Genomic DNA, 23976 nt, shown 5'->3' on the forward strand with positions numbered 1-23976 from the left:
CAACCCAAACCCAAACTACAAGCAGAGGCCACGGGGGCTGGAGCACCTGCAGGAGATTGGCATGAGAACTGCCAAAACCAGGGTAGATATTCCAATTTGTTTCTTCCTTTATTCCTTTATTGCGTTGGTTTATTTATTTGTTTGGTTTAAATTCGAGGCTCTAAAAGGCACCCCAAAAAAGATCAATTTGTGTTTTTGGAAAAAAAGTTTTGGTTTCTCACAGGAAGCTGGGGTTGGGATGAGGTGGTGGCAGCGGCTCTGGGTGCTCCCGCCGTGCCCAGAGCCGCTGTCAGCTCCTCCAGCAGGGCCAGCACGGCCTCCCCATGGCGAGGGGCCGTGTCCCTTGGGCTGGCATCACTGCTGCCATCGGCACCAGCACACGGCTGACAGTTTGCCATCCCTGCCTGCTCCAACCCCGCTGCTTCCATGAGGAACCACAAAGCTTTTCTTCTGTCCTTCTGAAAACTTTTTACTTTTTGTTTTCCCCTTAAGGGAAGTAAAGAAATAAATTGTTGCCAATTGCCGTTACTGCCTTAGGTTTAAATTTTGCTAGGGACGTGAATCAGCACTTTGCTCAGGTGGCAGAGGTCAGAGCAGCCCTGAGTGAGCCGTGGGTCCCACAGCAGGCCGGGATGGAGCCGCTGCTGGGACGGAGCCGCCGCCAGCCCCGTGTCCTCTGTCCCAGCGTGTCCCCAGAGGACACGGGGCTGGCAGCACTCCCAGCTCACTCAGGGCTGAGCTGGGGGCTCTCGGTGGCTTTTCGGGCAGTGCCGGGGGTTATCGAGGCTCTCCCGAAAAGCCCCGAGTGCGTGAGGGAGAAGGAGGTGGGCGCAGGCCCAGCGAGAGCCTGGGGCCGTGGAGGCCAGAGAAAGACACCAGGAGAACTCCGTTCCATGCAAACTGGCACTGCTTGCAGGCTACAAAGGACTCTCTGTACCAGTTCCATCCTGTGGCATGTAGAGAGCGCCTAAGGGGTGACTTGCCAGCCTGGTTGTGGGGATCCCCCAACTCCAGCTTCTCCTACTGCCCCGGCACAGAAGGGGAAAAACAAACCCAAAGAGGGAAAAAAAAAAATCCCAAACCCAAACAAATCCCAAGATTGCTTTTGCATATGCTTCCAGGAAAACAGACCTCATTGTTTCTGCCTCTTCCTCATGTTTTGCCCTTCAGGTTTTGTTTTACGTGCAAACAGACCTGGTGAGTTGCCCCTTAGCAAGGCACAGAGGGTTTGGCTGGATTAACGTTGCTTCCCTGATTATTATTTTTTTTAATCGGAGTGCTTTTGGTGCCCATTACAACTGAACTGAGCATTGATCAATTCTGTGCCTGAAAATCATTTGTCTTTAATTTGAGTGTTTTTTGGTTTCTCTTTTGTTGGGTTTTCTGATTTGTTTTTTCAGTTTTTTTGTTTTTTGATTTGAACTTGCAATACGAAACTGAATCTAACCCTAAATTAACAACACCCTTTCTGGCAAGTTTAAAGAGCAGTATGGTGTTTGGAAATGTCTTTACAAGCCTCAAAATTGCCTGCGTGCACAAAACTGGCAAAATCCCCAAAACTGAATCCAAAGAGCCCCCGTCCCGCCCCGGCCCTGAGGTCTCAAGGAGGAAGGTGGGTTTGTCACCGGCCCTGCTCACATCTGCACCAAGCCGTGCTCTGGGAACGGGGGTTTCCGTTGGGTCATCTCCATCCAAAGCTGGTTCTGGAAGGGACATCCTGGGTTTGCCACTCCATCAGCAATGGTAGTGAATTGTATCCAGGAGCAGTGGAGTCCGATCGATCTTGCGCTGCAGTGTACGGGCCCGATTCATTACAAGAAAAATGGCTGGGGTTTTTTCCTGCTTTCCTTTTCAGTTGGGTTTTTGTTTTCCCTTCCCAAATTCGCACGGCCCTCCTTCACGCGTGCCTGGTCCAAAGCACAGAGCACAGCACAGCTGGCCCTAACTGGCCTCTTTCTGCCAGGAAATGGGAAAGAGCTGGGAAACACCTGGGCAGGCACGTCCCACCACCCCCAGAGCTCACTGGGAGAGCTCTGCCCAGGGCTGCTGGAGCAGAGCACAGAGCAAGCATTGTCCAGGCGGTTCCTGGAAAGCATTGGTGCCAATCCATGTCATCAATGTCCCCATCACTGCTGCCCCTTCAGCAGCTCTCCAGCCCAGCCCTGTCCCGCTGGCTCTTCCCCACCTTCCTGGCATCAGTGCCAGCACAGAGACTGAGCACCCTCAGAGAGCATCCACCTTCAGGTGTGTGTCTTGGTCTCCCCAGGAAGCTGCAGCCCTCTCACTCCAAGCCCCTGGGCACTGACCACCTTGGGTTTGTCCCTGGGGTGACATTGCTCCTCTTGGGACACCTGCATGTTTGCTGAGTCTGCAGGGAGCCTGCTGGGTGCAGGTACCTGCTCGGGGCCTCCTCCCCGCCCTCACCCCTTCTTTTTCTATGGCAGCGTGTCACCAGCTGACCTTGCTAGATAAACAGGTTCTTCTGTGTCACAGCAGGTCTGTCCTACAGCCAGCAGAAAGGGACGTGTCCCTGTCCCCGTGCTCAGTGCTACCATAAATTCACGTCCCGCGTCGCTGCTCGCGTGCCGGCAGGGTGAACGCGGCCGTGCTGCTCGGCATCAATCACGTCCCCAGTCGACATCCCAGTGATGAGGTGATAGCTGAGGTCCTTCCAGCAGACAGAGGTCTGGTCACATCCATTCGCTCTGGGTGGGGCTGTGCTGCCGAGTCCCTCCACTGGTTTTGACAACCTCACCCATTCTTGTATTTTTTTAATGAATTGGGACCTGAGCCATGGAAAACGAGCAAAGTTAAAAGTCCGAATGCTGCAAACTCCTCCTAGACAACTTCACTATCAGTGTCACATTTCTTTTGAATCCACCTGACATATTTTACGTGTAAAACATTTTTGTCGTGTAAATGCTTTTTTTAAAATAAAGTCATGGGGGGGCACATTTTTCTCTTACATTTGACATGGGAGGGGTTCATCTGGCAGGAGAGCGAGACGAGGAAAATTTGGCAGGAGAGGGTTTTCGTTCCTTCCTCTTTGGTTCATTGACAAGCCTTAGATGTTTCCAGTTCCCGACCTGTTGCTACCAGCTGTTCCTCCCTGAGGACTGGAGGCAAAGCCCCTAAGGCCACACTAATCCAGCCCTGCCCCAGCTCCCTCGGGCAGGCTTTGCCCGCCGAGCCGGCCGGCGGCACTCGGCGCAGTGGGACAGCGCAGTGCCACGGCGCCAGGGGCTGCTCCCCACCCCAACCCTGGCACATCTGCATTTTGGGCCCCAGTCCCGGCTTGCCAGTGCTGCCTTTGAGCCCTGCGCCCCAACAACCCCTTACTGGACTTTATACTTGCCAGCTATAACAAATCTCGTAACGTGAGCTACTGACCTTGATGGTGAGTGTGAGCAGTTATGTTTTGTTGTTTTCTCTCTTGCTTGGTTGGGGCTGCTGTGAGAGAGGGTGTCTCTGAGGCAAACTTTCCGGCCTCTCTTACACTCGGACGTGCACACCTCCTCTCAAACACTCTTCTGAGCGCTCTCAGCGGGAAGGTTTGTCCACACCTATTAATCCTCTCTCAGTGTCCAGCTTCTTGTTAGTAGCAGCTGGTTGCATGTTTTTTGCTTGTTCGGACGAAACGGTTCAAGAAACGACTCATACCAACTCTTGAGAAATGTCTCTATTTTTTTGTACACTTTCTTTCTTTTGATGTTTTTTATTAATTTCCCTTACTTAAAAAACAAAACACCTGTCGTCCCGTAAAACATTTCACATCTCCCCTTGCCTGTTCTTAGAGTGTATGTATCTGTGGGACTGAACTAAATGCATGCACTGTAGTAGTCGTACTGGTAGCAGTAGATGTAGTTGTAGAACATGCATTGTCGAGTTGATATTACAGGCACCATCAACGCGAACGAGCGTGGCAGATAAAAGCAGAGCCTTGGTCTGATTGAAAGCGTAGGGATAACACAGCAGAGAGCTGCTGATGGCTTGGATCCATAGAGCCCTATTCGTTAAATCCCATTATCTGGAAGTTTAAATTGAAGCTGGCTGTAGGCAACCTACACCCTCCGTACAAGAACCCGCACATGCTCTTATGCTGATAGCAAAACTGACCTTTTTTTTTAATTCAAATTAATCCCCCTAGGAACCGAAACACTGGCTATAACTGTATTCTCTTATTTTTATTTTGTGTCCTAAAGAACCTAAGATATTTTTCAAATCATTTTACAATCATGGTTTCTCCATCAGCCTGTTACTCGTCCATATTAGCCCATAGACTCATTCGTTGGCGGTCGTAGACCAGATGTGCCACACGCAAATCACTCCATTTGGGAATCCAGTAATTCCGTGTGTGTGAGGCGGCTCCCCGCAGCCTGTCCTGAGCCACCGAGCGATTGTTTGTAGGTCATAAACCTTAAATCTTATTATGCAACAGAGACTCTGAGCTAGTGATGGGTCGTACTCATTGCCATGTCACCCAGCTTAAGGGAACATTTTTAAATGAAGATTGAGCATTTCATAAATACCAGCATGAGGAGTTCGAGGCAAGTTCATCCTCTGTGCCACGAGCCAGCAGTGGCTTTGCTTCTGCTGCCTGGGTTTCTGTGCTAAACTTGGAAAATGCAGAGACGGCGCTGCAGTCAGTCAGTAAATCCAACAGATGGTAATTGAGATCCCGAATTAGGCTTTGGTTTATTTGTTTAGTTTGCTGCTTGTCAGGAAACATCCTGATGGGAGCAGAAAAGCTCCTCTCTGGTGTAGTCACCCCTCCCCTCCTCCCCACAGCCTGGCCATCCCCAAAGCCAGCTGTGCTGAGTGGGAGCCTCTCCTGCTCTCTGGGCAGAGCCACGCACTCATTAATGCACTTCAGGCAGCAAGGGCTTTCAGAGGAAATAAAATACCCAGAATGGGCTTCCCAGTGTCATTAAGGATTTGTATCTGCTCCTTACGTCTGATAGAACATTGAGTAAATCAAGCAAACAAGCACTGGGGCTGGCACAAGGTGAGCTGAGCTGCCTCTGGTGCGGCCAGGGAGCTGAACACTCGTGTGCCAAGGCAGGGATGAGGTTCCCTTTGGATCTCAGATTTCCAGGGAAAGGGGAGCCCGCCATTCAATGCACCCCAGCACGTGAGGGAGTGAGGAGTGTGCCTGAAACTCAGCAGAGCCATAAATTGTACGGGGTCAAGGAAACCTTGTCTGACACCTTAGGAAGGTGCTCCAAAATCTAATCTACTCATACTTTAGCAAATTAATGGCCATGAAAAGGGGGGCAGTGGTTGGTCTGTGTGTGCAGGGGGAGAGGAGCTGCCACGGGCTCATGGAGATGTCAGGAGGAGCATTTCCAAGATCCAGCCATGAGCCAATTTGGGATTTCTGTGGCCGCTGGGAGGACTCCCTTGTGGCACAGTGGCTCTGGTGGAATTGCTCTCCCTTTTTTATTTTCCTCTATGAAAGTACATAAAGTTTAATCCAGGCTATGTAATCTCAAAAGCCAGAACCTAACAAGTGGACCACTTGGGAGCAGCAAGGGCTGGAATTTCTCACTCCACTGGAACCGCCAGTAATTATGTGACAGAGCCTGGCGGGTGATGCATTGGGAAATTAATGTTGCATCGGATTTTACCCTTTGCTTATCTCCCTGGCAGAGGCAGTGTGTGCTGGGGAGCACGGCGGGTGGCCAGGCAGGGACCCCACACTGCAGGGGCCTCGGGGAGAGTGGGAGCAAGGGAAATCATCCTGGTTTAAACAGGAATTCCATCAGTCAGGCTCGGCATGCAGCAGCCCCCGGTGGTGAATGCACTCTGGAGGAGCCACTCCACTTTCCCATGGGTGGTTTTGGCCTTCTTACTGACATACTGGGAGCCCTACAGTTACTTGTCTGTCTACTACCCCAGATTTAAAAAATATTAATGATGAAAGGGGCATCTTTTCTGTTTGGCTCAGAAGTGCTGTGCTGCTCCAGGATGGGAATCCCACAGGTCCTTTTCAGAGCAGGCTCCAGGTAGAAGGAGCCCTGTGGTTGTTTTACTGAAGGATGCCACTTCTGGATCTTTTTTGATCCATGAGGGTCTGAGTTTCTTCCTGCACTGCCAGGGAGAAAATTCAGTAGATATGAAACAATTTGGTGCTGCTGCTGCTTGACCTTGGCCGCTGCGGCCGGTGTTTGACAGGGCACTGGGCTGAAGTCTACTGAGGTTAAAATACATCAGCTTTAATCAATAATTTTGTAATAGAAAATCTTGTGTGCTTGATAAATCATCTCCAGTGCAATTAGTGACCACCTCTGAAGTGCAGTTGAAGTTAATCTGTAGTGAATTTAGCCAGTAACTTTTAATAGACTTTTCCATCAGGAGAATTATTTTCCACGGGAAAATGCTCCTCAGAATGCTCATCGTGCTGTTTTATTTAGGGAGAAATTCTTCTCTGTGAGGGTGGGGAGGCACAGGTTGTCCAGAGAAGCTTTGGCTGTCCCGTCCCTGGAAGTGTCCAGGAGCTTGGAGCAGCCTGGGACAGTGGAAGGTGTCCCTGCACATGGCATGGGGTTGGAACAACTTTGGTACCTTCCAAAGCCCTGCCACAGCCAATTATCCATGTTTTATTCCCTTTCTCCCAGCAGAAGCTGGGGGACAGAGCTGTTGGCAGTTGTAATTCGACTTTGCTCCCCGTAGGATGCAGACAAGTTGGAGAGCTTGAAGTGGGGTTTCAGCACGTGCTCTCCAGTGCAGGAGATCTTCCAGCACAGGATGGTGTCTCCTGCATTTTAATCCCTAAACAGGTAAAGTACTGCCAGAGCTGAGGGTAACTTGCCTCCCCAGCAGCAGTTGCAGGCTGTTACCCATTAGTGGAACAACTGCTAACTGTGAGGCAGCGCACATTGGACTGACACACTACGTCAGTATTTTCATGCTGATTCTCTCCCCAAATGCTTTAAAAGTAAATACATAATTACAGTGATGTTTTTTCTCCCTCTCTTCTCTCTGAAATAGAAGGCTGCCAGAGGAGCAGAGTAGTTTTTCCTTGCAGCAGATGTTGGTGTGCATCTGGCTCCATGTGAGCTCAAGAAGCACGGTGGGTTAGGAGTTGCCAGAGAATGCAAAATGGATCTGCAGGTATATAGACCCGACCTGCTTAAAAATAATAGACTCATGGAGCTGGGGCCTTTGTGAGCACTTTGTGATGGTTAAAAGAGCCCAGAACTCTGTGCCCTGACCCTGATTGGGATGTCAGCTGCCGACAGCGTGGCAGGTGCCACCAGCTCTCCCCCAGGCACCGTGTGCTGGGCAGCAGCTTGCCTGGTGCAGAGCCTCCTGCAGGGGGGATGGCTGCACAGGACTGGGGGTTTGCAGGCTGGATGCCTCTTGTGCTACCTGGATAACGCCCCTGTGCTCCTGAGCATCCCCCCAGCCCGTGGGATCAGCAGAGGGAAGGTGCCTCCCAGGCAAGGCCTTTCTGCTACTATGACTTGAATTATGCAGCAAAACAAAGACCCGGTTTTGGTTTAATTTTCCTCCTGTATTGTCTGTTATTGTACAAAAGGCTTCAATTTCAAATTACAGGAGTGATAGCCAGTTAATGTGGTACAGTGGGAGGCCGGAGTTGCTGTTGCTATGGCAATGGAGTTCGGCTCATTTGTTTTGTAGATGAGTAATTACTACGCAATTAGAGTAGGCTAAAAATAAAGGGGCCTTTTGTTCCCTCTTACTCATTAATATTAATAAAAGACCTGTCCGGGCTGTGGTAAACAATTAATGCAGATGTGGTTGCCCATGGTAAAATTAACAGCAGCTTTCCTGCTCCTCGGTGGGGTGAAGGCGCCGGCAACACCTGGCTCAGCTCTTCCTTCATTTTAAATGGAGAAATGGTTACAGAGGGGTCTGTGATATCCCAGCCTCTGAGCTTTAGCTCTTATTTGCCAGTTGGATGGGTGGTAATAAGTGTTAAAGCTTCATGTGCAGGCACAGGCAGCAGGAACAGCGCTGGGGTCAGCGCCTGCGACACCGCGAGCGCCCGCAGCCCGCCGAGGGCTCCGGAGGAACCAGCAGCAGTTCCTGGTGCTGACAGCTCCTCATCCATCCCCCTTGGATAAATGCCAGGGCTGGAGCAAGAAACTTGCCCAAGAACCTGAGCACAGACAAGGACAAGCGTGGTGCTGCTGAAATGACTCCAGCACAGCATGTTGCAAGCACAGATCGACAAAAAGAGTGTAAGGAGCAGTCCCTAGTATGTGATGTGAAGTAAAAAGATGACAGCACCTTTAGCCTGGATATTGGGATGAAATTCTTCCCTAGGAGGGTGAGGAGGCCCTGGCACAGGTGCCCAGAGAAGTTGTGGCTGCCCCTGGATCCCTGAAAGTGTCCAAGACCAGGTTGGACAGGGCTTGGAGCAGCCTGGGATAGTGGGAGGTGTCCCTGCCCATGGCAGGGGTGGCACTGGGTGGGCTTTAAGGTCCCATCCAAACTATTCTGTGACTGTGTGAGGTATGTAAACATTAATCACATCATATTTTAAATAAGCTGTAAAACCAGTAAAATTGGCAGGAACCAGTTAGGAAATCGACTTAACAGGACAGCATTTATCTGCCCCTTTGGTTTATTTGTGAGTTCCAACAGAGCTGGGACTGGGGCAGGGGCTGATGAGTGGTCACTGCTCCCTGCATCATCCTGGGCTGCTCAGCACCCCTGGCATACAGCATCAGGCAGTCAGAACCTCTCCAAAGGGCAAAAACCCCAGCCCAGAGCCCTGAATCCTCTGCTGGGGGGGCTGTGGATGCACAAACAGCATCCCTCCCAAACTGTTTAACTAATGGAGGGAATCGTAGCAGAGCCTTTGTAAGGTCGACATTTGTTTGTTGTTAAGGATCTAATTAGAAACATGAGAGGAAGCTGAATGGCTGCTTGCTCGGCTAATTAGCGACATGCACGAAGACCACTTTGAACTTCAAGGACACAAAGCTATTAGCGCTTACATCAAAAATGGATTAAACTTCTGTGCTTTTATAATGATTAAAGATGAGCTGCTCGAGAGGAAATCCTTTTGTAAGGCTGTGACAAGAGCTGGGTCCCTGACTGCAGCTCCTACAAGCGAAGCTTTGTGTGGCCTCTGTGTCCCACTCGGCCCTGCGCGAGCGACACCACTAACGCACGCCACGGAAAATGGGATTAGGCAATAAATATTGATCGTTGGCAAAAAATTACAGCTGAGCTGCAAAGTGCAGTTATTTGTCCTGCTGCATAACTGCAGGAATTAGAACAGCTGGGCTTGAACACGCTGAATTTTGTGTCTTCTGCAAATTGGCTCACATCAGCAGCTTCCAGATGTGGTGGATGCCTTGGATGCGTTAAGTGTAGTACTTAGTAGAAGCAAGGACTCACATGCCGCAGTGGGTTTGTAAAACAGGTGAATTTTTATCTTGCCCAAGCTTGTGGAAGCTGCCCAGCTCTTGCTCGTGGCTCATCTCAGGTTGTTCAGCAGTTGGTTTGTGTCGTGCTGGGCTGGAGGAGCAGCGTGGTGGGAGGACACTGAGGCTGCAGCAGGATCCCAGGTGCCATTATCGCCCGTTGTGCCCAGCTCCAGGAAGGTGGGCAGCACTCAGCCCTCCCTCCAGGTTCCCACTCACTTCCAGCCATAATTGCTGAGCTCACCACCCACCGCTTGCTGTCATTACCTGCGATATTTTGATGTGTGAAGCCATTTCTGAAGGGGCTGCAGCCGCAGAACAACCTTTGAAAGTGTGACTGCAGCTAGAAAATAACGTACAAACAGTACCTTGTTAGGGCAGATCTCGGTGTGCCTCAGCCTCATCACCACTTATTTTGCTGATGAGCCCGACAGTTGTTGTATTTTCCTTTTTCCCTGCAGGGCCAGTGTAGCTGCAGGGGAGGGATAACCTGGGGCAGCCTGGCTGCTCCCCATTACGGAGCGTGTCGGGGTGACAGGGAAGGCACAGCTCTCACGTTTGATTTTCCAGTCAGGACTGAGCCAGCTGTCATCTGTAGCTCTTCACACTTGCAGAGGAGCCGTGTCTGCCACGGGGTTCTCAGAGTTTGCTTTTCAAGTCTGCTTGGGAAGAGCAGGAGCAGAGGGATGCAGGTCCCCATGAGAGATGTACAACATGGCAGCTCTCGTCGTGACGCCGGCGTTACTTGTTTTTGTGGTTTGTCTCCCACTTTCGCTTCCAGCGAGTTGGGAGCTGTTTGTACCTTGTTATTCTCCAGAATATCTGTGTGTTTCCAGCTCATTATTTCTGAGACGTTTGTGAGCTGGGGCATTGATCCGAGTTCGAGGTGTGCCACGCGCTGCCTCCGACAGGACCCACGCTCTGTAAAAGCTCAGACACAAGGAAACGATGCTTCCAGTGCCTCAACCTGACCACAAAGGAAGGGTCTGGAGCTCTGTGAGGTGATTGGGATAGAAAAAAAGAGCCTGAATATGAGCTTTTCTTTCTCAGTGCTGTGCCTGTGCACTCCTGCAGCCTGAATAGGCCACTGAGAGCCAGGAGCACCGATGTCTTATTTCAGGCTGGCATTAATTTGTACATCCAGTCCCGGGTAAATGACATTCTGGTTGTTAGCAGCTCTGAAAAGCAAGGTACAAACTCCCATTAACTTCAGCCCTGACTGCACAAAGAATTAGCTTTGGCCAAGCAATCTGTAACATGGGTGCAGTGCTGCTAATTATATTTATAAGGCTCTGAGCACTAATGATGTAAGATCTGCATGCGGTGCTGAAGTTGTGCTGTTATTTAAAGTCTCAGCGTCACGCTGCGAGTGCTGCTCTGTTAGTCATGCGTGCGACAGCGTGGCCATTAGCGCTGCCGTGGGGACACTCGGGTCCCCGGGGAAGGTGGGACTGTCCCCACGCCACTCACCGTGGTTTTGCTCTGTGTCCTCTGCAGAGGCTGTGCTTGGGTGGTTGCAGAGGCAGCACAGCAGGCTGGAATGCTTGGGAACAGGTGATACTCCTTCTGTGACAGTCTTCTCTTAAAATCCAGCAGTAAATGGAGCCAAGTGACTCAAATTCATGAATGCACAGACTCCAAGAGCTGGTCGGGTTGGGAGGGACCTTGAAGACAATCTAATCCAACCCCATGTTGTGGGCAGGGACACCTTCCACTACACCTGGTTACTCCAACGTGGCTTTGAAATGAAATGCCACCGGGCTGTGGGGCAGTCCCCTGTCCAGCTGGGCTGCTCAGTGCCCTGCCCCGTGCCCCTGTGCCCTGCCTGCTCCCACCCCTGCCAGCAGCATTCAGTGTTATTATATCATTTACTCCTTCGAGCTGAAGATGATGTTTGCAGCATGTTCTATGAATTTTTCATAAAGACAGAAAAACAGACTAATCTTGTGAGCTTTGAGTCTTGGTGGTGGGTAATGGCTTTGATTTAAAGCATTTTGTCTTAATGATAGTTATATTGAAAATTTCCTGCTGCTTTCAAGCACGTTTAGTTATTATCATAAACATTGATGGTAGAAATGCCTGCCAAATTGTGCGTGGCTGTTTATGGCAGATGAGAGAGTCATCCAGAAATTATAGCAGTGGATCAACAAGTTATGAAGAAATGTTTGTACAGGAATCCACCCTGAGGGCAGTGGGACAAGGCAGGAACAAGGGGGGTCTTGAAGGAGTAAAAGGCTGGAGATGACCAGCTCTGATTGTAGGATATGCTTGACAGGAGATGAAAAATGAATTTATGATGAGAATCATAGAATCATTTATGTTGGAAAAGACTTCTAAAATCAGTGAATCTTACTTTAACCCCACAGTGCCAAGCTCCCCCATCCCCGCAGAGCTGCTCATCCCCATGCATGGCTGCCCAGGGATGAGGAATATCCTGCCTCTGCTCAAAGAGGAAATCCAGTGAATTGTGGTGGTTTCTGTCCCTCATGAGAATTTCCTCACCTGTGCACTGTAGCAGGAAAGGCAGACACACATTCTGCACTGTTCCTCACCTGGATTTTTTCTAAATTTTTAAATACTCATATTTGTTGTGAGTCCCCCGCGAAGGTGTTTAAGTCTTTGGGTTTCGGTGCTGTAGGAGAGGGAAGGGTGTCACCAAGGCTCCATGTGGGCTGTGTGCAGGACACAACGGTCCCCATGCAGTGTCTGTCTTAGTCCTCTGTCCAGATTGCTCCTGGTTTGTTTCCTTTGAAATACAGTACATTTTAGTGGTGCCTAAGTGGGGTTTTGTCTAGTCCCTAAGGGCCTGACTGTCATCCCAGTACCATGTGAGCTCCCCTTGTAGGACAGTAATGTCAAACTCCTCACGTCTCTTCTCCTTTTCCCTTCCTCTTCCCCTTCATCATTCCTGGCTGAATGGAGTTTATTTGGGTGGGATTCCAGCATCCAGCTCATCGTGCTTTGCCCAGGCCCAGCGGCGTTGGGGTCCTCGTTAGTGTAACGCTGCTCGTAAGGCAAATGTCAGCAGGAATCTTGATTTAGGAATTTCTCAAGAGTTCATCGAGGGAGAGTTTACCTTTCAGCACTGACCTTTCTCACTGAGCACAGACAAACGTGCGAGCAGGGTGTGTGTGAGCGTGGCAGTTTGCAGGAGAAGGCTCCAGACACACATCCCTGCCTCCTGCCCCTGCCTCAGCCTGGGCTGCCAGCCTGCTTTGGGTTCCAGCTCTTGGCTCCTTGACATAAAGCACTTGGCTGAGCGTGGAGAGCATCTCACACGCATGTTAAATGGGGATAAAGGCGCTCTGCTGAAGGATGGGTTGGTAATAAAGCCTCACTGCCTGAAGAGGTTTAGCTCTTGCTGTGCCAGCCCTGCACAGCAGCTCCCAACTCCACCAGCACCAATACTGGCACTGAAATTACCTGCTGGGGCTGCTTTATGAACCCTGATTTTTTTATATCATTCTGTGTGCCATCTCACATTCCCTTACTGCTTTTCAGTGCTCCCCAAGCCACTGTAACACTGGGCAGAGTAAGCCTGAGGCTCCCCAAAGCCTGTCCCTCTGGCCTGCAGGCAAATGTTCACCTGCTGATCAAAATTCACAGCTCAGAGCCTTCTCTGTAAGAAAACCACAGCAAATTCAAAGTGAAGCAAGCAACACATTAGTCCTGTTCCATCACTGCCAGAGCTTCTGGCTGCTGGCCCTTGATCTCCATCGGCGCAGGAAGGAGCTCAGAGGATGGAGGATGGCTCGGGCTGAAGATGAAAGGTGGTTGGCTGTGTCTTAGAAGCACATCTAATCTTTTGCACATCTCTCCTGACCTTGATCTATCACAGGGCTTCCTGGGGACACCTGGGATTGTGAATTTTGCATAGAGGGAGCCTTTGAGCTGGAGGTGCTTAGGCACAGTCTTAGAGCTTCCTGTGCACTTGCTTGGGAAATGGGACCTGAAATCCATCCTTTGCTGCCAGGACTTCCTGAGTGCTGGCAATTGTTGGAAGGGGAGAAGATGGCCCTGCCAGCCCTCAGTCACTGCTGAGTCAGTCTGATGGATCCAGAGTCAGGGATTCCTGCTCAGCTCAGCCCCTGCCCCTGCTGGGACCCTCCTGCTCCTGGCATCAGGTCACAGCACTGATTCCCTCCCCTCCATGGACAGCACAATCCCCTGACAGTTCTGCAGCAACAGGCTTCCAAACACCTGCCCCAGTTCCTCTTCTTGCCATGGGATGTTGGTGGCCAGGGGAAAGGCTCCAATTCCTTCCAGCCTGTGAGGAGTTAATGTCAGTGCTTAATTCCCACATCTCACAGCAGCCTTGGACAGCTCCTGACAACCTCCAACATCAGGAATTTTGTCATAGGACACAGGTTTCCAAAATGTGTTCACTTTTGTTAGTGATGCAGTATCTGGAGTCTAGAGGATTGCAGGCATTCTTCCTTCTTCCTTTCAGTCCCAGGGTACTCCAGGTTTGTGTAAAACAGACTTGTTTCCAGGTAGTTCTTGCCAGAACACATCAGCATTCACTAGCTGGGGAAGTTGTTCAGGGTCCCTTTGCTGTTGTGATGGTAAAGGTGCCTCTGGCTCCAGGTGAGCTCACCTGAGCTCCTGGAAGAAGACAAACACTTAGCATAGCTGAGCAAATAATTTAAATACAGCTTTCTGAGGCTGCCGAGCCTCCTGCTAATTATGGGAGCTTTCTGTTTCATTTGTAGGGTCTGGAGCGAAGTGTTGGCTCTGGAAAAGCTTCCAGCTTTTTCTGTGGAGTTTTTCAGGCGCCACATGGAGAGGTGCCAGGGCATCCCAGCCTCCACACAGCACTTCCCAGGCAGGGGAGCAGCCTTTGGCATGCCCCTCTCCCTCCTGTGAGCAGTGTGGAGGGTTGAACCCCTGGTCAGTAGATGAAAAATTACCTTTTCACTCCCCACCTGAATAACCAACCCCCTGCCAGCTCTTCCTGCAGGTGTGAAAGCCTTACCTCCAGTCTTAGAGATGCAAAGAGAGTGGCCAGGGTGGGATATGGGCTGTGGGGGCACAGAGAGTCTCTGGGGTTCCTCAGTTGGTTGTTCTGGAGGTTTCTGGTGCTGCTGTGGGGTTTGCAGGAATATTTTACTGACAGGATGCCCCCAGCCATGCCGTGTCCCGCTGTCCCTCGGAGCAGCCAACTGGGTTTTCTGTGTGACTTGGCAGGAAAATTCACATCCATTTTATTGAACCAAAGGGAAGAAAAGGGGGGAAAAGTGCTGGCTTGTAGTAATAAAGGGCTTTGGAACATCTCAGCTGGATATTTTTCTTCACGAGTGAGAAGGCCAAATGTTATCTTGACATTTAATCTTTAATAATAAAAAAAGGCTCTTTGTTTGCCAGCGAAGTCCAAAATCTGTTTACTCTCTCAAGCCTTATTTCTTTGAACTTGCTAGCTTAGATGTCCTACTTACCCTGCCCTGCTACCAGTCCAGAGCTGTGGTGAATCATTTATTGTGCAGAGCTGCCTTGCCTGTCACCACAGAGCCACCAGCTGCCAGGTGTGCTCCTCTTGACCAGTTCATGCACTGGGGAGCTGGGGATGCTCTCCAGGGGAAGGGCCAGGGCAGCAGAGGTGCAGCCTGTGCCCAGCTCAGCACTTTGGTGGAGCATGAGGCTGGCTCCAGGCTGCTCTCCAGGAGAACCCTGTGCTCAGTCCACCCTTGGGCACAGGTCACTGCAGGTCACCAGACCTCAGAACCCGTTCTAGTGTCTAATGGAGAAGTTGCAGCCAGAGGAAGAGGCTGAAGTAGCCTTGGGGCAGCCTGGAAGGTGGAGGTGGAGGCAATGGGGTCGGTGCCCAGCGGGGTTTGGGGCAGGCTGTGGTGGTGTCCCATGTCCAGCCCCACTGGCCATCGTGTCCTGGCGGTGGGGACACGGTGGGGACACGGTGGGTGTGGCAGACCTGTGCTCCCCAGGGACCTTGCAGGTACCAGCCAGGTGTAGCTCCAGCTTCCCGCAGCCATCTCCATCCAGCTCCTCCCAGTCCGCTGACTTTTCTTTCGCATTGAAACTTCTTCCTCATAAATTCTACATCCAAGAGCAGCCGTGAGAAATGCCAGAAGCCTGATCATCTAACATGCTTTAATATCTAAATTTCTTCTTCAGTATCATTCTTATTTACATTGTTTTTCTTTCTCAAAAAAAAAAATTAAGGGAGGAAAAAAATTAAATTTTCTTTTACTTCCACATTAGGAGGTGAGTTGTCATCCACCCTCTGGAATTCTTTTTTGCTTTTGATCTTTATTTATTTGTTTAATTTTGGTTGATGTCCCAAGCATGGTTTTGGAGACGAAGGTAGGTCTTCGCTCTCCAAATCAAAAGGAAAAAAAAAAACCTAAATAAAACAACACTCTCCTTGGTCATATTTAAAAGAGAAAAATCCAAACTGTTCCATTCCATATCATTTAAAGAAAAAAAAAATCACCTACTGAAATATTTCTACAGCTCACTGATCTAAAAGGGCGGGTTTTTTCCAAAAGTATCGAATGGATCCAAAAAACTATTTTCCTAGATGTGATTCAAGTTATTTGCTGTCAACATTTTAATATCAATACTACCACAATGTGTAGTCTCAAACTAGTTCCTTTGTAGTTTGCATGGGATGTGAATGCTGTCTCGGCGTGCCCAGACCTAGAGAACTTGTTACTACTGCATGAGCATCAAGTCAGATGTTGAAAAATACCTATTATATTTTGTGATAATTTGGTGAAAATGAGCACCTCCAGTCTCTGGTTGCAGTAGTGTGTTGAATGATTGTTCTTTTTTTTCTTTTTTTTTTTTTATATATATCCATATATATATTTTTGGAGCTCTAAGCTTCGTAGTAGTCCGGGCTGACTCTTCTCCAGTACTTGCTCTCCTCTCGCATGGCCTTGGTTAAGTGTTAGAATTGGGCCTAGGCTGTTTATTCTGGTGTTTGGCTTTGTAATTCCGGTGCATGCCCGGCGTCTGGCCTCATACCCAGCTTTATTCTCTGCACACCAGTCTTGAATAGCTACAGTGCTCAACCGAATTTTGGCGCACCCGCTTCCCCGGCAGGCTCCAACCCAGCGCGGCCCGGAGGCTTCCCCGGCGCCAACAGCCCCGGGCCCGTGGCGGATCTCTACGGCACGGCCAGCCAGGACTCCGGCGTGGGTAACTACATAAGCGCCGCCAGCCCGCAGCCGGGCTCGGGCTTCGGACACGGCATCGCCGTAAGTACCCGGGGGGCTCCGGGGGGCTTGGGGGGCTCCGGGGGCTCCGGGAGGGGCTCGGGGCTTTGGGTGGTGGTGGTGGCCCCATGGCCAGCGGGGCTTCTCGCTGCCGGAACCTGTGAGCTGCCAGCTGTGGGGTGAGCGCTGATTATCGGGGCATTCCAGCTGGAACCGTCAAGGGTGGAAAAAACTCCAGAATCATCGAGTCCAGCCTTTGACCGGTCAGCCCTTGTGAGCCTCGTATCACAACTTGCCATGTTTCCAGCGATGGGGACTCCACCGCTGCCCATTCCAGGGATTAATCACTCTTACACTGAAGAAATTTTGTCCTAATATCCAACCTGAACATCTCCATCCTTTGGAGCCATCTGCAGCCAATTGTGACCTGTCTCAAAGAGAAATATTTCATAAGTATGGGATTTAAATCCCTGCTTGTCCATATGGGCTTTACATCAGCCCAACTACCCCTCCTGGCTGCTGCACCCTTTGGCAGGCAGAACAACAGTCCTTGCTCCCATGAAACGAGCAAAATTAGCTCATTAATTTGGGTGGTGGGACGCCCAGCAGGGGGACAGGACATGTCCTGGTCCTCTTCACCCATCTGCTGACCCTTGGGGTCCCTTCCAGCTGGTCCTGGTGTCCCTGGCAGCCGCTGAGAGCCGCAGGTTCCGAGCGAGGGGCCCTGCTGGGCCGGGGGTCACCGGGAGGTGCCTCCTAACGCCGCCGTGGGGCTGCCACCGCACTAATGAGGGCAGAGATTGGCTTAACAAGGCTGCACGTGGCTGTGTCACCTCTGTGTGAGCATGAATGGGGCTGGCCTGCCCCGCTGGCACCCCAGCACAGACTGCAACGGGGCTCCTGCCCTTTCTGGGGCGCAGTCCGGAGCTGGTTTTATCTCCTGGACAATGAGGAAGTGCAGAGGCTCCCCCGAAGGTCCCTCAAACCGAGGGGAGAACTTCTCTCCCTGAGTGTAGTGCAGACAAAGTTCCTGAAGCTGTTATTTTTATTGCAAAACAGACAAACAAACCCTCTGCCTGGCTTTGTGCCCGTGTGCTCAATTCCCATCCCGGGCCTGCCCCTCCCATGGTCACACCATGGATTTGACAATCCCTGTGGATCAATTCCAGCACAAACATGGAATATTACTGCTCTGCAAGGAGCTACATCCATTCAGACTGCCACCTCTCACCACTTACAACATCTCTTATTTCCATTTTTCACCTAAAAACCAGCTTGTGCTTGAAAACTTGGGCACTTTTGTATCAGCAACATCCCGATTTTTCAAGTGAAAGGACACCAGGTCCAAGCCTGGGTATCCAGATTTGTCTGCACTAACACTTCCCAAAGAACCATTTTATAATTGACTTGCAGATTGGTAGCCTCTTAATTCCCCCAATAACTGCAAAGAATCCCATAGCTTTTATTACATATATATTTGTTTAACACTCTCCATTTACTAACCCTGGTTTAAAAATAAAGAAGGGAGAACCCCAAAGCTTATTTTTGCACCTGGGGGAATGAGAAGATGATGGTCTTGGAAAGGTGACCACAGGGCTGAGCACACCTGGTGACCAGAACAGCTCTTGGAAATCCCTATTCATGCTGGCAACACAGTCTTTCAAGTCCTTTGATAATTTCTTGGCAAAATTAATAATCAGCTGTTCCCATGTATAGAGCACTGATGAACTTAACAATTGTACAATTTTAGGGACCTTTGATTGCAACGGCTTTTACAAATGGATACCATTGAAACGTTACACATGGTTGGTTGCCATCTCACTTGGAGGTATTACAGTATATCCCATTTGTACTTTGTGCTGAACTACCATCTCCCCTATATTTACTTTAAGTGAACAATTTTTTTATCTTCATTTCGTCTTTCCTTGGCCTTTAATCATTCCTTTCTGTGATTTGTGTTACTCGAATCAACCTCACGGGCTGGAAACTGGAAGACAGATCCAAAGCTAAAATAAAAGTCACTTTTCCATCTTCATGATGCTTCATGCAATAATTTGAAGAGGCAGGAAACCCAGAAAGCTGTGGGGAATCACCCCCAGTGCCAGCAGCCAGAATCCCAGTGGGATCAGAGATCTGCTCCCAGCGCACGGGTTTAAAAATAGCTGAGCCACTGCTTTATTACTGAGAAACCATCATTCTTAATTAAGTGCTGTACCAAATATTACAGCTAAAAGATAACATTGTAACTTGTAACCATAGAGCAATTATCAAGATTAAAAAAAAATTAAACCTGAGCAAATTAAATTAAAGGCATTACCTGAGCACCGCAGCCCTGGATCGCTGCCAGTTTCCTACCCTTTGAACTAAGCTCGAGTTAATTAAATGTTTAATTTTTATTTTTTATTATTATTTGGTCTTTGGCATATTCATCTTTGCAAACAAATATTCTTAACACTCGGCATGGAATAGATTAGAAAATGCAATGAAAAACAGAAGTTACCCCAGTTAAATGGCATGGGTTTGCCTCCAGAGTTCTGAGCCCAGACAGGCAGATGGAATGGATGTGACAGATTTTATTTCCCTGCCTCTTGCCCAGCACTACATGATCAATGTCACATCATTTACGTTCAAAAATCAGTCTATGAAATTAGAATTAACTTAAACTTAGTCAAGGGGCTGGGAACTGTGGAAAACGTTTGGAGACTTTAAACTACATAAAAATAGATTTATACCAAAACTAGTGGATAAAGGGGGTCTCTATTTACTCTCCATCTGCACACACACCCCCAAGATTACCTGAAATTGTTCCATCAATTGATTTGCTCCACCAAGGAGTGTTTTTTCTGGGGAAGAAAAAGGTGCCATGAGCACTCTTGCTTAATCCCAGCTATTACTTGCACGTAGCAGGGCCCGCTCGCCGATCAATTTGTCAGCATCCTCCACGTTTCCTGGGCCGTCAGCCTCTGGAATAGTGAGGTGGTACCCGAGGCCAGCTGGAGCCCGAGCAGAACATCATAAGTCAGGCTAATAACGCGCGGTGACGGCAGCCCCGCCAGATTGATGGGCTGTAATCACTCCTCACTTAGCACAGCCCATCACTGCAGCCATCACTTACTGGCCAGTGTTGAGACTCAAACCATTAGCGACTTCAAAACAAAGTGCTTTTAATGTTGCTCATTACTAATTAAAATGGATTTTGAGAGGAGGAAATGAGCCTTATTATTAATTCCTCAAGGAGCGCCGAGTTTGAAACGCTTGCGGCAGCGGCTGCTCCTGGCATCCCCAGGGCAGGATTTGGCTGAGCTGCAGGTCCCCGGGGCAGGGATCGGTTCCCACACCCCTCAGGATGCTGCCAGGACCTCACCCCAGCACAGCTGCTTGGGGATGGCTTTTGGAGGTCGTCAGGGAGCATCCTCTCCTCGCCATCATCTGCCTGCAGAGCCGGTGCCCTAAATATTTATATTTCTTTTCTACCTCATATATCTCAGCTTTAAGCACTGGCAGGGACAGAGCATTGGAGGCTGCATAAAATAAATCCTGCCTGCCTCAGTGTGCCCAGGTAGAACTTGTCACCTTGCAGGTACTTCAGACAAATCCATTTTACCAAAGCCGTGTGAATTCACGGCGTAACAGATGCCTGAGGAGCCGCTTTTGTCCTGGCCGTGCATCAACTCACATCTTACTGTTCCTAAACTGGAAATAAGAGCAGGGAATACATGAGACCCCCTCTCCATGGGGGCTGCCCTGGGAACAGCTCAGCATTCCAGCGTCCTCCCTCGGGATGGATGAGGCAGGCTGTGGCTGCAAAGTGTTTGCAAACACTTTGGGGTATTTTTGTTAAAAATCCTCATCGAGCTCAATTAACTGTCCCTCTCCGTGTCCATGTCCACCTTCTCCCCACACAGAGTCTCTCTGGATGTCCGGGCAAGACAGGGCGAAGTTTCTGAAGGGGCCCACGGTTGGGTGATCTCGTCAGACTTTGAGCACTACATCATCATCATCATCTTCATCACCATCACCGCCAGCGCAAACCGGAGGTGGCACTAGAAGGACTTGGGTTGTTTAAAATCTCTCTCATCATCTCATGAATCTGCTGTACTATAAAAACAACAGCCTTTAAAAGTATGTATATAAAACCCATTTCTTGTTCGTTTTATTTTCTCGATGGGTTCTCCCCCCCGCCCTTTTTAAACCTCTCCAAACCCACATCTTTTCGTAGCCTTTTTGACATAGTCTCGTAGCCACGTAGTCAGAATTCTTTGTGTATGTAGCGAGAGCCTAACCATAGTGTAACTGTTATATTAAGGGGTTTCTTTTGCTTTTTCTTTCCCACCTCCCTTCCTCCTCCTCCTCCTCCTCCTCCTCCCTTCTGTTTTACGTAGTTGTTGTTGCTTAAAGGATGCTGAGATGGTGACAGGAGCCTCGGCCGCGGGGGGAGCGGAGCCGGCGGCGGGCGCAGCACGGGGGGCTGGCAGGGCACGGGGAGGGGGCAGCAACAGGTTCTCTGGCCCTTCTTTTCCTTTGTGGCGTCTTGGTTCCTCTAATTCTCTCTATTTTCGGCAATAAGGCGAGGGCGACAAACTTTTTGCGCGTCCTTTTTCTATATAAGTGCTTTTTTTTGTTGAAAGAGGTGATATAAAGGTTTTTTGAAATCGCGACTTCTGAAAAAAAAAAAAAGAAAAAAATAATAAAATGCTGTAAATACAATTCCATTAACTACATAGAAACTATTAAGAAAGAGAAATACAAACCTATTTTTGTGACGGAGTCAGCCTAAGGCAGTTTCTCTATGGAAATGGATAAAAAGACAAGGAAGTTGTAGCCCTTGGGAGCGACTGCCGGAGCTGGCCCGGGGGGTGTGAGGCTCTGGGACCCCCCAGCTCGCCCAGTTCATCCCAGCAGCTTCGCCCTCCGACCTGCACAGCTTGCAAAGGAACAGTCTAGTGGTATTTGTATTTTAATTTAAAACCTGCTTTTCCCAAAACTGATCAAGAAGCTACGATTTTTCCTACTTATCGCATTTACGGTTCAAAGCACACCTTTATTTTGGTTTTTTTTTTTTGGACTTTTTTTTTTTTTAGTCATCGTTTTAAACTAGGTCAACTTGCTGTCCAGTCATTTCAGCTGCTCTGGGCACCCCATGTGGGCTGAGCAGCGTCCAGCTTGCATGGTATCCTTTATTATCCATCACTTTCTGTATTGTCAAATTAGAAAGCAACTTTGGTTGGTTTTGATTTATTTTTTCTTTTTTTTTTTTTTTTTTTGGGAATACCTCAGTGCTACAAGTTTCACCCTAGAAGCAACGGAAGATTTTAATTTATTGTAGTTGTAAACAGAATTTAAAAGAAATAAAGTATAAAACATCATTGCACTGTGACTGGTAGGGGAAAAACTGACAGTTTCCTATTTGCACATGTTTAATATTTGGCTGTTATATATATGGTCCTCTGTTGGGGGAGGAAACTTATGAAGGATATTTTTTAATTTAATTTTTTTAATATTGGTAAATAGGCCTGCAACAGCAAACTAGAAGTACAACATGGTAGGTGGCATTAAGAACATACTGTAGTGTGGATATATTTCTTCTTTTTTTAACGTAATATTGACAAGTTTTATTAATATTTTTTTAAATTGTTACGTTTATAAATTTGGTACTTTAGGTACAGCCAGTATAAGACACTGAATGCGACATTTGTTAAAAAGAGCTGCTGCACTCCTATTTTTGTAAATTTTACTAACAAGTAGAGTAATGTAGACATTCAATAGACAAGGTAGAGCAAGGCATCTTTAACAAAACAAGGCACCATACTGCTAACCGAAAGGAGAAACCTTGTTTTTCTTGTTTTTAAAAAAAAATCATGCTTTTTATGTAATATTTTAGGTTTTTTTCTTATTTCAGAACAACCAGGTTTAAGCAAAATGCTGGACGCTTTTTAAATATTGAGACTTGATCAAGTAATAAAAGAAATAAAACCGAATTCTTTAAAAAATAAAAAGGTAAAAAAAAAATACTACGAACCAAATTCCCTGCGATTCAGTGTGCCGTCAGGGAATTTTTTATTGCTATTTTGTCAATGTTGATGATGTACTGTACTACCAGTTGGTTTTCCTCTCCATTCCCTGTCACCTCATAGAATATTCTTTGTTGATCATTGTTGTATGTTAATAGTGTATAAAATGGCTTATCTTGTAAGAGTGCTGTCCTGATGGTAGTGTAGTGAATTTCCCCCCCCTCTTTCTCTCTTCCTCTTCTAGTACATATTGGTAGGTGTATCGTAATTAAGGTTAAAAATTTAGATGTAGTTATTCAGATTTAGGACCAGTAAGGATAGAACTTTCTCTTATTTAAGAAAAAAAAATGCTAATAATTTTGGGAAGGTTTTCCTTTTTTTGTTTTTTTTTTTCTTCTCTTTTTTCTTTCTGTGCTTTTTTTCTCTTGTTTTTTTTTTCTTTTGTTGATCTGATGCGGTTTCAACTAACCAAAGGTCTCACAATGTTAAAAATGCTGGCAAACTCTTAAGGCATTTGTAGATCCCCACCCATGACTTTGGAAAGGGGATGTGCCATACTACCTTAAATGCTAATGCTAGATATGCAAAACTGGATTTTTTTAATTTATTTTTTAAAAGAGGGAGGCACGGTATATTAAAACGATTTTACTAAGAGAAAAAAAAAAACATATTTTTTTAAGAATGCTCAGAAGAAATTGCTAATCTGTGTGAATATGTTTTAGATGTTTATATACCTTTTGAGAAGTCCCAGTGGCCCATAGCACAAATGTCGTGGAATCCAAGATGTTTTGATGTGGCTACCTAGACTAAGGTTCACGTTAGTCCCCACTCATCTAGAAATCAATTTTGAGGGATTTTTTTTTTTTCCCTTCGTTCGTTTGGGGGTTTTTTGTAAATTTTTCAGCACAAAGGCTCAGCTCCACCTTTGTTTTACTCAAGCCCAGGAGGGAGCGAAGGATGGTGGAATCACGGAGGGGTTTGGGTTGGAAGGGACCCTGAAGGTCCAGTGCCACCAGGGACCCTCCCGCTGTCCCAGGGGGCTCCAAGCCTGTGCCCAGCCTGGCCTGGGACCCTGCAGGGACAGAGTCCTCTCAGACACCCTCCCTGCCCTCTGCTCCCATCTCCCAGCTGGGATCAGCAACACTGGGCACCCAAGGGCCAGTCCCAAACACCAGGGACATTCCCTGGTGCCACCAGGGCTTGGGACCTCCCCGTCACATAGAGCCCTTTGTGATCGGCTTGATTAAAGCAAAGCCTGATCTGTCCTTTGGGGTTTTTATTTTTTTATTACACTTCATAAATGTTAATTTTGAGTTGAATTTGTAGCTTGGACTTTAAGGTAGCATGGCTCTCTTTGCTGTAAGTTGATTTTTTTTCCATTGTACAGCA

The 23976-nt window shown here is 48.4% G+C and overlaps 1 protein-coding gene across 21 annotated transcripts in view; it reads left to right on the forward strand.

Annotated features, from left to right (window-relative positions):
• The window catches only part of MSI2 (musashi RNA binding protein 2), a 199994-nt gene extending 176741 nt beyond the window's left edge, over positions 1-23253 (forward strand). For 6 of the 21 annotated variants that reach the window (XM_072916772.1, XM_041720087.2, XM_041720091.2 and 3 more), the window contains 3 exons: positions 16410-16618; positions 18327-18404; positions 20482-23253. In XM_072916772.1, the coding sequence (XP_072772873.1) occupies positions 16410-16618; positions 18327-18368 (251 nt within the window). In that variant the 3' untranslated portion in view covers positions 18369-18404; positions 20482-23253. Of the gene's footprint in view, positions 1-1170; positions 1198-3459; positions 3552-16409; positions 16619-18326; positions 18405-20481 lie in introns of all 21 variants that reach the window. The other 15 variants (XM_072916771.1, XM_041720095.2, XM_072916773.1 and 12 more) reach the window with 7 other exon arrangements.
• The last annotated feature ends 723 nt before the right edge of the window (positions 23254-23976 follow it).

This window comes from Taeniopygia guttata, chromosome 19 (assembly GCF_048771995.1).
Source record: "Taeniopygia guttata chromosome 19, bTaeGut7.mat, whole genome shotgun sequence".
NCBI classification, from domain to species: domain Eukaryota; kingdom Metazoa; phylum Chordata; class Aves; order Passeriformes; family Estrildidae; genus Taeniopygia; species Taeniopygia guttata.